The sequence below is a fragment of the Crinia signifera genome, chromosome 1, assembly GCF_055691185.1.
Source record: "Crinia signifera chromosome 1, ASM5569118v1, whole genome shotgun sequence".
In the NCBI taxonomy this organism is placed as follows: Eukaryota; Metazoa; Chordata; class Amphibia; order Anura; family Myobatrachidae; genus Crinia; species Crinia signifera.
The window spans coordinates 174,641,259-174,653,938 of record NC_139217.1 but is presented as its reverse complement, the minus strand read 5'-3'; the positions used below and the strand labels follow the sequence as shown (position 1 = coordinate 174,653,938).

The following is a 12,680-nucleotide window of genomic DNA, read 5'->3' as shown; positions in this document are numbered from 1 at the left end:
AAATCTCAGTAACTGCAGCAGAGAATCTACTCTATGGTGGTAAGATCCTGAAACCCTACAATATTCTATCACTGTTATTCCTTAATTAAAGATATGACATTGGGTTTATCTACTAAAGTGCGGGTTTCTAGAAGTTGAGTTGCCCATAGCAACCAATCAGATTCTACCAATTATCGTTTCAGAAGGTGCCAGATAAATAATTAGTAGAATCTGACTAGTTGCTCTGGGCAACATTTATAATTCCATAAACCTTTATGGGCCCGAATCAGAGGCCGTAGCAGAAGTACGGAAATCAATACCATACCTCCCAACTTTCCTCTTTCTGCAGAAACATCCCAGTTTTCGGGGACATTCCCACGGCCCGCCCGGGGCCGCCAGTGTCCCACGGCAGGGGAGAGGGGGGCAGTTGGGAGACCACCAACCTGAATAAAATAGATGCTGTCCGCATGTTCCCAGCGTCTATTCGGCACTGCCGAGGGATGGAAAACAGGGATGTGTGGCCGTGGGAAGCGTCATCTCGCAAGGCTACGCTCCCTTTTGTGAGGCCAGCTCTGCCACGCGGCTGTCCCGTTTCTCAGAGGCCAGAAGTTGGGAGGTATGCACACATTCGAAGTTGCTATGGGTGCCGGTGACAGTGTGATGGGGCAACGATGGACCATTGGCAAGGGACCATTTTATGGGAAGGCCCAGATGGGAGAACATAGCCACCCTGCGCCTGGCTCTGCAGCTGGGCTGCACAGCCTGTACTATGCAAGCATTTCACTGTGTAGCAAAGCGCTCGCACTTTAGCTATGTGCCCGCAAATATTTGCGGACACTTCAATGGGTGGCTCTTAGGATGGAAGGCAGCCATGTCCTGTGCTGGGTGGCCTGCCGTAGCATCCCACCACGGGTTGTAGTTTATCGAGTCCTTGTTGAACTACAACCCACTTGGATTAGATTCATACCTGCTCGCTAGGCTGCGTGTTTTCACAGCCTAGCGAGCAGGTTAATTCCATCCTGCCGAACGCATGCACCAATTGCCAAACTAATCCCTGTGTAGGATGTATGTGTACCCATCCATTGGCATGCGGACGCACAAAGAAGAAATCATACTGTATGATGATTACTTGCACACAATTGATCGTACGGCCCATCTAAATTTTGCTTTTGGGCCTGATATCTTTCTGATGTATGGCCAGCTTAATACCTCAGTTCTGCAATCTGATTGGTTGCCCATAGCAACGTCCCATCTTCAATAGAACTCTCATCTTAGTAAATGATCCCCTTAATGCCTTTTCAGAACATATTGACAAGCACAGTTATACACAATCACTAACACCCCTTCCACACCGGCCACCCGCCAATTACCCGGCATTTTTGAGTGCCAGGTCATTTTGCCGGGTGCAGCCTGACCCCAATTCACACCACCCGCAAATTGCCAGGTTAAAGCTTTTCAACCCGGGAATTTGCTGAAAACCCGTTTTTTTCTGTGGTGTGAAAGGGTCAACACAGGTTTTAAATCCTGGCACTCCGACCCTGATCAAGAGCAGGGTCGGAGTTCCAGGATTTAATATCCCTGTTGACCCTTTCACACCAAAGAAAAACCCGAGTTTTTCAGCAAATTCCCGGGTTGAAAAGCTTTAACCCGGCAATTTGCTTCTGGTGTGAAAGGGGTATAAATCACCCATCTGTTCTCTTCTCCACCCTCTCCCTCTGCAATACACAAAGCAATAAACACAACCCATTCACACATATTTCCATATAAGAAATAACAGATACAACTACAATGAAATGTAATTTTCTATTTTAACAAGCTGATTGTACCACTAACTATTGTGCCACATCATATGCAGTAAAAGTGCACTTTATAATCATAATGTTATGCTGCTATTTGAACAGATTGTGGTGTTGGAGGCCCTGCAGTATTAAGTAGAATAGTAGGAGGAACACAAGCTGCTCTGAATGCATGGCCATGGCAGGCCAGCCTAAGATGGAATGGTAGACCTGTTTGTGGAGCCTCACTGATCAGCAATACCTGGCTTGTGACTGCCGCTCACTGCATTGAAGACCTGTAAGTGGCTGTCTACATTAAACTAACTGGTGATAAAGCATAAGTTATAGGGAATGCAACCTCAAACAATATATTTGTTACAATTGTGGCGAATATATTTTGCTAGTCCTTTATGCAGGCTATTATTATTAGCAAATGAGATGACTGTGTCATATGTCTTTAACTGCTTTCTGTATTATCACCCCAATAATGTTATACCTTGACAAGGTTAGATACAGGGCTGTCTTAACAGCATTGTAGGCCCCAGGCAAAGCAATGCATTTGGGGCATAGTTGCCTACCCTCCCGCATTTAGCGGGAGAGTCCTGATTTTTATGTCTTCCTCCCGGTCTCCCGAGAATATACTGGATCCTCCCATTTTTTTACACTGCTTGGAGAAAATCTGTGACTACACATGCGCTAGTTACGAAGTGCCGGCTCATGACGAGTAAATCATGACATCGCGGCTGTCATATTAAATGCCGGCTGCTGCAGGGATTTGTGGGACATGGTCGTGCTGGCTGCAGTGGCAGCACAGAACACAGAACAGCCTCGGGAGCGGCATGAGCAGCAGAGGGAAGTGCCGCAATGAGATTGGTTGTGAGTAGGCGGCTGACTGCTTCGGTACTTGCCGACTGCTTCTCTCCCTCTGCACCGCTCCCCGCTGTTTTTAGTTTTTGTTTAGGGGTTTCTCAGGCTCAGATTCCCCCTCCAGGAATCAATTATAATGGTGACTCTCCCCGCATCTTTATAAAATTTTAATGATGCAGTAGGGACAGGGGAGTGGAACAATAATGAAGCTGTGGGCGTGGGGAGGGTGCAGGAGGAGAGGATCAATTATATTTATAAATCTGAAGCATTGTGGAGGGGGGAGAGGAAGGATTTTCAAGTGTAGTGGCTACGTCCCCAAATATAATTTGGGTAGCTCCGCCCATGCTCCCGCCCCTTTAATGTAACAGATGCTGGCCCCGCCCCCTATTTCATGTAGCTGGCTGCCCTCTCCCAGAAAGGGCAGCTGAGAAGTCGGCAACCCTGATTTGGGGCTGTCAGCACTCTGATTGGTGGATAACTCCAGCCATCTACCAATCAGCATGCTGACAGTCATTCACTGTCTGTCTGCAGGCTGGGAAGCAGGAAGAGAATACTGCCTTGTTGCTCTGTTTGTGTATGATTCACAAGCATGGAGACCAGGCAGCATTATCTACTGGCTCACAAGAAGCTCAGGAGGCAGATCCCCACAACCCAATATGCCCCAGCTCGAAGGACCCTAGTATTTTGGGACCCTTTGGCAGCTGTCCATTGAGGCTATACGTTAAGATGGCCATGGTTAAATATACACTTTTATTATGGGTAGATGGTGCAAACATTAACGCAAAGTTGGGTACACAATATATACTGTAATATGCTCCTTGTGCAATATTGTTAGCGATACATTGAACTCCCAGGCAAGTGATCTAACTCTTATATACTGACTGATATCGCTAACTATAACATTCAGTGACATCATACATGCTTTCGCTGCTGATATAGTCAGCATTACCCTGCATGTACAGATGACAGAGTGGCTAACAACCCGCAGGAGTTCGCATTGTTAACAATATAGTACGTACACACTAGATGATTTCACAATATATCGCTAACTATATAATTATTGTGCATATTGTTAATGATAAATCGCGCAGTGTGTATGCACCTTAACTCTTCTCCTTTCCAGTAATGACTCCCATAGGCAAAAGCAGGGGAAGGGTTATAGTTGCTCCACTTGGCAAGTGCCTTAAATGATGGAAACAATAGCACTGGTGTATAATATGATTATTAGAACTGTCACCACCTCATGCAGTGTAAGGGACAGAGCTGCTGCACATGCCTAGTGTACCAGCTTATACTACCACATGTACTGTACGTGTGGATCTGAGCCCTCAATCATCGCAATGGACCAGAGAGCAGCTACCAGGAGGAAGAGACAGGAGCCTAAAGCTGTGTACGTACATACGGTGCAATATCGCTGGCAATATGGTCGCTGAGTGACTATATTGCCAGTGATTTGTTTGTGCTGCAGCGATAAATCGCCGGATGTGCGCTCCCATGGTCAGCCTCCTAATGCTTGAGAATGTCGGCTCCTGATTGGCCACCTAGCGGCCAATAGAATCATTCTATGGAGAGACGTGGAAGATGAAAGATCTCTGCGCCTCTGACAGTCCGATGCGGGGAGCTGATGGAGATGCCGGCATGTCACAGAAGGTGACAGAAGTCCAGGACTACATCGGATCACGACTACAGATCTTCATAGGAGGACCTGGGTGAGTTGGATTTCCTTCCACAGGTCCCCCATGGATTTATTTGGACGCGGACCGGATGCTGACAGACGCTGCCGACATTGACATCGACATGGAGCCCGAATGCCGACATGGATCCGGACCAGGACCAAGACCCAGGGACCTACCTACGGGCTCAAGATAGGTAAGTATCAGTATGTATGGGCTTTGGATGTATTAAAGTTTTATTTTTATTGTGTGTCAGTGTATTTTTTTTTACTGTGGAGCTACAAGTGCCAGCGGGCCCTTTAATGCCCCGCAGGCTGGGACTTGTGGTTCTCCAAGTCCCAGCTTGCGGGGCAGGCTTGCTGGGACTCATAGTTCCACAATCGTTTTTTATTCTATTTTTTACTCTATCAGCTCGATGCCCACCGCTCAGGGGCATCGAGGACAGCACCAGGCTTCAGACTGGTCAGGAAAGTCCTGAAGGGGGGGGACCCCTTTATTGGGGGCGGTCCCCACTCCCCCAGGGCCCCTGGCCAGGCTGACCAGTCAGGGGGTTAATGCTTTGGCCAGGGGGACTTGTATAAAAAGTCTCCCCCTGGCTGTGGCATTACCTTGCTGTCTGGTTTGGCCTGGGGCTGGTTCTTAAAATACGGGGGACCACTACTCATTTTGTCCCCCGTATTTTGGGAACCAGCCCCGGACCTGGAGCCTGGGGCTGGTTGTTAAAAATCAGGGAACCCCTATTTGTCGGGTTCCCTGATTTTTAATTACCGGCCCCGGCTCTGTCAGCCTGGTGCTTGTTACAGCTGTGAAGGGGGGGACCCCACGACGTTTTTTATTTATTTATTTATTTATATTTATATTTTTTTACACATTGCAGCCTGCACGGATCTGACTGATCCATGCAGGCTAAATCCAAATATGACAGGAAAATAAAGTGTATTTTCCTGCCGTATATTCGTGGCAGTTTCACACCAATTAGCAGCCGTATTTTTAGTACGGCCGCTTAGTAAATCAGGAACCACCATTCTTTTGAATGGTGATTCCTGTCGTATACTATCGATGGTGTAGACATTCATATTTGTAAATACAAATATGAATGTCCCATCCATAGGTGTACGAATTGCCGTATTTTCGGGATAGTAAATCCCGAAAATACGAATGTGTAAAAAATAGGTGTATTTCTGCATACGAATACATCTATTTTTTACGAATTCATCTTAGTAAATTTCCCCCTAGACATATATATATATAGATAATAAACTACTAGGGAAAAATAAAATCGGTAGCCATCTCTAACAAACAATATTCTTCTTTATGACCAGGAATGTAGAACAACTGGTATTATCAATACAAAAGATTGGAAAAGTGCTTATGATATATTGTGACAGAAAAAATAAAGCTGTTTTGGAAAGTGATTAGTCATAACTCAGCCATAGTGATGTGTACATTTAACAAATGGTAGGTTACAAGGAGTTAAAAGGTCATGTAAAAGAAAAATCCAACAATATTTAAAACAGATTGAATATTGGGCAGTATTATAATAATAATAATAATAATAATAATAATAATAATAATAATAATAAGAACAAGAAGGAATATGCACAGTACACAGTCAGTAAATCACAGTGGGGCAGATGTATCATATATTATTTCTAGATTTTTGGTGACTATTCCTTTTTCTCCCTTCATACTTAACCAAAATTGATAAATGAGGTATCCACTTCTGTTCCAAGTTCTCCACTTGTACCATTGCATATTGTATTGTTTGTTTAAAAATCGAAGTAAAAAATGTACTTTTGGCACTAGAGTTCTTTCCCTGGATGCGTTGATACGGATCAGTTTTGCTCAGCTACTCGAAATAGCTACAAAATGCATCAAACCACCAACCTCGCTATTAAAATTTATCGTTTTTTATTTGCATGCAACATTTTCGCACAGGCCATCCGTTTGAAGTAAACAGGCCACCTTAGAGGGCGAGATGTACTAAGCCCTGAAAAATTATCAAATGGAGAATGATAAGCCACCAACCAATCAGCTCCTACCTGTCATTTTTCAAACACACATGGCAGGTAGGAGCTGATTGGCTGGAGCTTTATCACTCTCCATTTTAACACTTTTAAAGCTTAGTACATCTGGCCCAAAAATAGAAAACCACAAGGGTGATAAGAGTGATACACATCCAACCAGGGGGAAAGGAGTGCCACCACCTCTCCAAGACCACTTTATGCCCTGTATACTGTATATCCCTTGTCTATTGGGCAAGCCCCACTCTATTGTATTGCAAGATAATTATCACACCTTAACAAAAATGACAGGACAATTTGAGATTGAGATTAATGAGTTATGAGACGGAAAAGATAAAACAAAAAGTATATCGAGTTACTGGTGAAATATGTGGGTAGAGTTACAAGCATAGAAACTACATGAGCTAGTTAGACATTCCTTTTTTCCTTATTTACATTAGACAATACTGGGTATAAATAAAAGACAGTTTAGAGTTATACTAAGGTTACAATAATTAGTCTATTGCAGACCAATCCAGTTTGGAAAATACAGACATAAGTGCAAGCTAACAAATCTAGGCACTGAGAAGGGAGGGTCAGGCCCTAAGGTTGGTACAGTTAGGGTTAGGCTGCAAGGAGGTCAGTGATGGCTAGGGTTAGGTAGAGTGGATTAGGCTGCAGGTAGGGAGGGTTACTGGGGGTTAGCTTGTGACACTGAAAGGTATTGGGATGCTCACCATCTATTCCTCTCTGTAATATGCCTCTTTAACATAAAGACTACTTATATATTAGACTTGTGTATTGTTCTCTGTATATTTCTTGATGTGCTTGCTTTTATGTCTCCTCAGTAATGACATAAATCGATGGACAGTGGTATTAGGTACGATTTCATCAAGCCATGGATCTGGACTAAAACTTCAGAGAATCATAGTTCATGAAGGTTTTAATGATCAAACACTACAAAACGACATTGCTCTTCTAGAGCTATCCAACCCAGTCAATTTAAAATCCTCCGTCCGACCTGTTTGCCTCCCAAAGATGGCTGACGTCTTTCCTGACAACTTGTCGTGTTACATCACTGGATGGGGAGCTCTTGAATCTGATGGTCAGTTGAATGTAGCACTATATATTTATTTATTAGCAGTTTCTTATATAACGCACACATATTACGCAGCGCTTTACAGAGAATATTTTGAACATTCACATCAGTCCCTGCCCCAGTGGAGCTTACAATCTATATTCCCTACCACATGTACATGCACACACAGACATACTAGGGTAATTTTTGTTGGGAGCCAATTAGCCTACCAGTATATTTTGGATTGAGAAGGAAACCGGAGTACCCGGAGTTATACATGTTATACCCTGCATCAATTACCCATGTCATGACAGGTATCTGTATTTTAGGGGACTAATGTGGTCCATGTTTTCCTGGGTTCCAAAATGATGTAATTTAATAATATGTTTGCATAATGGCTTACTTGATTTGATTTTTTATGAGATAAGTGGTATGTGTTCTATAAGTAGGCTCCATGACGTGGACTTGACCAATCTTTTTTGTACAGTATATGCACATCACAGTCTAAAACATGTTAGTAAATAATTACTGAATAGAAGCTGGTAAATTCATTTAGTAACTGCAATATCAGTACAATATAAATGACATCTGGGACTCTATCTGACATGCAGACTAAAGGTGTCCACACATGGTAAGATTTTTTTTAAATGATATGGCCGTTTCCGACCGATCGGAACAACCAATTGTTTAATAATTAACCTTGTGTGGGCTTTATGATGATCTGATGCAGGTGCCCTCAGGTTGTTCATTGAGCCTGCTGACCTCTTAAGCAGGTGGAAAGATGAACGACCCGTCATGCAGGATCATGGCCACATCTTTCCATGTGTAGGCATGATGAAAGTGCAGCCAAGTTCCGGCCATGCCGCGGTGCATCTCTGCCTGCCGCAACTTTGACACTGGTAGACAGAGAGAGGCCAGCGGCGCGCAGGAGATTTCAAATGAATAGGGTGGCTCCTGATTGGCTGTAGAGCTCTGTCATCAGCCATCCTATTCATTTGGAATATCCTGCCCACCGCCGGCCTCTCTGTCTGTCAGCTGAGGGGGTGCGGAGGTGGGATGCGAAGGTGTGGCGGCAGGCAGAGGTGCAGCATCAGTCCGAACACCCCTGATCATAGCCACACTAAATAATTGAGTAAACTCTCTCATCATTTACTCAATCGTTCTGTGTGTGACCATGATCAGGGATGTTTGTGAATAGAGGCGCACAGCTACTCACTAGAGATGAGCGGGTCCGGATCTCCGGGATCCGACAGATCCGAATATCACGATCCGAGTCTGGATCCGAGCCGGTTCGGGAGTTCCAGCCTAAATTCCGGACCGAAAACGAGGCAAAACGTCATCATCGCGCTGTCGGATTCTCGCGGGATCTGGATTCTATATAAGACGCACGCGCGCCCCGCCATCTTTACTCCAGCATAGGAGAGGGAAGAGGGTGGTTGTGCTCTGTGCTGTGTGCTGTGCTATAATAATAATATATTATTTTGCTGCTGCTCACTCGATTAGGGTCTGCAGGGGCTGCTGTACACAAGTCCAGTGTACAGGGGCTGCAGTGGCCAGTGTACAAGGGGCTGTACAGGGGCTGTGTTCAGTGTGACAGGGCCTGTGTACAGTGTGACAGGGTCTGTGTCCAGTGTACAGGGTTTGTGTCAAGTGTACAGGGGTTGTGTCCAGTGTACAGGGGCTGTGTCCAGTGTACAGGGGCTGTGTACAGGGGCTGTGTCCAGTGTACAGGGGTTGTGTCCAGTGTACAGGAGCTGTGTACAGGAGCTGTGTCCAGTGTCCAGGGGCTGTGTCCAGGGGCAGTGTCCAGTGTACAGGGGTTGTGTCCAGTGTGACAGGGCCTGTGTCCAGTGTGACAGGGGCCGTGTCCAGTGTACAGGGGCTGTGTCCAGTGTACAGGGGCTGTGTACAGGGGTTGTGTCCAGTATACAGGGGCTGTGTCCAGTGTACAGGGGCTGTGTACAGGGGTTGTGTCCAGTGTACAGGGGTTGTGTCCAGTGTACAGGAGCTGTGTCCAGTGTCCAGGGGCTGTGTCCAGGGGCAGTGTCCAGTGTACAGGGGCTGTGTATAGGGGTTGTGTCCAGTGTGACAGGGCCTGTGTCCAGTGTGACAGGGGCTGTGTCCAGTGTACAGGGGCTGTGTCCAGAGGCTGTGTCCATTGTCCAGGGGCTGTGTCCAGTGTGACGGCTGTGTCCAGTGTACAGGAGCTGTGTCCAGAGGCTGTGTCCATTGTCCAGGGGCTGTGTCCAGGGTGACGGGCTGTGTCCAGTGTCCAGGGGCAGTGTCCAGGGGCTGTGTCCAGGGGCAGTGTCCAGTGTCCAAGGGGCTGTGTCCAGTGTGACAGGCTGTGTCCAGTGTAAAGTAAGAAAAATAAATAAAAGTAATAAATAAAATAAAAACACATTTTTGGAGGATGATGGAGGAGGAAATAGTGGGAGATCAGCAACCTGATAGAAGTGCTGAAGCTGCTACCACGACAAGGCCGATACCTCTTTGTATTTTTTGCTCTTTGGAGCATTTCTCTTTTTTTGGGATAGTTTATTAAACTGCCACCCTGTCTGCCCCTGCAGTGCCGCTCTGCTTCCAAGATGTGCCAGGTTGGAAGTGTAAGGTCCACATGTATGTGATGCCCACTGCTGTCGATTAGCTAAGTCATCCAGCTACCTCGGTATAACCTTTTGGCCCAACTACAGTAAATGAAAACAATTTTGTAAGCTGTGAAGTGATCAAAATTGACTAGAAATGAGTGGAAACTAATGTTATTGAGGTCAATAATACTTTAGGGGCAAAAACAGGCCCAAATTCTGTTATTTTAGCGATTTTTAGCATTTTTGTTTCATAAAGATCCAGATCCAAAACCAAAACCAAAACCCACAAGGGTGGTTTTGGCAAAACCAATCCAGATCCAAAACACGAAGGGAGATCCAGATCCAAAACCAAAACCCGAAAAAGTGGCCGCCGCACATCTCTACTACTCACATAAGATCCCATACTCAGACAAAGAGTAGATGCCGCAATACTAACTTATGCATTAGACACACCATCAGTCATACTACTGTATTGTAGTGTGACTGATGGTGTGTCTAACCATGCATACTGTAATTTGCTATTGCGGCATCTACAGATGCTGAAAGTAGTTGTCTAATGGGCCTACACACGGGGCGATTCCAGATTGCTTAGAAAATGCCCCTACTTTGCTCCGTGTGTAGGGACCAAAGCAATATCGATGCGTGGCCCTGCGTGTCACTGTCGCTCAGCGATTAGTATTCTGCATGCAAAATAAATCTAGCAAGATTGCCAGTCTGGGCAAGTGTGCAGTGTTGTATGCTGAGCGATTTTGCTGAGCTATCTGAGTGAGCCACATTGTCAGATAGCTTGGCAGTGTCACCCAGTGTGTAGGCCCCTTAAGTCCTTGTACATTTGTAAAGGGCTATGTAGCTGTATTGGCATACAACTGTGGCAACCTGGATGGACATTACTGCATCTGACTCAGGCTTAGGAAAAAAGAGCTTGCATTGTGCAGTGGTCTGTAACTTTCAGGAGAATAGCATTATATTTTACTTCTTTTGGACAACCCCTTCTTAATTTGGTTGTGCGTCACAGGGACGTAGGTCACCCGCCTAATTCTCAGCCTTGGACGCTGAAAGTCTAAGTCAGCACAGACTGACTTATATTTGCGGCAGGGTAGAAATCATATGATGGCCAGCGGCCATGCTACCCTGTGCATGGATGATTATAAAAACATTAATTCGCAAAAGTGGCAGGAATGTTGAACGCACGTCGGGATTGGGTCATTTGCTCGCCGGGCTAGCGGTGTTAGAATGCTCATTAAGCAGCGAATTTTCATTGCTTAGCGAGCCAAACAGAATGACCTCCTATATGTAACAGTGATTTGCAACAGCAGCTGTAAAGCAAAAGAATGATTAAATGTTTCCTATTATTTACAGGTCCAGCATCATCAGTTCTTCAACAGGCTGAAGTTCGGATAATAAATGCTGATTTATGCCGTAGTCCTCAGGCGTATGGCAATCAAATAAGTCCAGCTATGATATGTGCTGGTTACATGGAGGGAAAAGTAGATTCCTGTCGGGTGAGTTGTGATCACATTAAGAACTCAGGGGCAGATTTACTAAGCTCGGTGAAGTGATAAAGGGGGAAATTTGCTAAAGGAAATTTGTAAAAAATAGGTGTATTTGTATCCAGAAATACACTTTTTTTTTTACATTTACTATCCCGAAAATACGGCAATTCGTATTCGTATTGATGTGCTATCAACACAAATAGGAATTGCCGTATTTTCGGGATAGTTAATGTAAAAAATAAGTGTATTTCTGGATACAAATACACCTATTTTTTTACAAATTTTCTTTAGTAAATTTCCCCCAAAGTGTCAATCAGCTTCTAACTGTGAAGTTACAGGCTTGGTTTGAAAAATGACAGTTAGGAGCCGATTGGCAGGTGATAAAAACAAGACCCTTTATCACTTCACCGAGCTTAATAAACCTCTCAAATTCATTTGTATTTTACATTCATTTTGTATGGCAAATTATAGATTGCACCTCTAGCGACATAGAGAAGAAAAGAATAAAGAGTTCAGTAAAAATGTTACCTCTTTCTGTCACTGCTGTAACCATTCACTATAGCAGTGGCTGGGGCAAAAAAAAAAGGAAGCCATGGCTTTTAGTTAATTTGAGAATCATCCGGCCAATGCTAAGGGAGGCTGAGGGAGGGCTCAGGTAGTCCTCGGACTCATCATCTATGACAATCATAGTGCTTTTGAATCGCTGCTTGATTGCAGTAGAAGGTTGTTGCCATGCAATACCACAAGCAGCTGTATTTTCTCTTGCAAGCACTATATTAGCAGAGTAATGACTGGCTTCATTAGGTGAAAGCATACTGGACCCTTCAACTACCCCCCTAATTTATGTTGGCAGAGTATATAGCGGTGCTTGAGGTGTTGTTACACTACACACGTTTTAGAAGCTTAACCAGGAAAGTGGTTTATTTGAGTGAACACAGAGTTAACAGTAGTAGGGACATGGTTAACTTGCAGGTGTGCAGTAAACAGCATTCAGGTAAAGATGTAGCAGGTAATTACAGGCAGGTATACACAGGTAACAAAATGGGAATCACATGGAACTTAGTGCTGGGCCCACTGCTCCAATCCATTAAATCCCATGGCTGCAAATCTCCCTATGACCAAATCCTTGACCAGGACCATCAGTTGTAATCAATAGTTGGTTGCGACTCATCAATGATAAATGGCCATCCCTGAACTTTAGGAGCCGAGTACACACATTGGAAG

The 12,680-nt window shown here is 44.8% G+C and overlaps 1 protein-coding gene across 1 annotated transcript in view; it reads left to right on the top strand.

The window, feature by feature from the left end:
* Positions 1-12,680, top strand: part of LOC146026983 (transmembrane protease serine 11C-like) — a 46,735-nt gene that overhangs the window by 32,955 nt on the left and 1,100 nt on the right. The window contains exons 5-8 of the mRNA XM_083158011.1: positions 1-39; positions 1,881-2,052; positions 7,146-7,402; positions 11,323-11,465. Of these exons, the coding sequence (XP_083014137.1) occupies positions 1-39; positions 1,881-2,052; positions 7,146-7,402; positions 11,323-11,465 (611 nt within the window). The remainder of the gene's footprint in view (positions 40-1,880; positions 2,053-7,145; positions 7,403-11,322; positions 11,466-12,680) is intronic.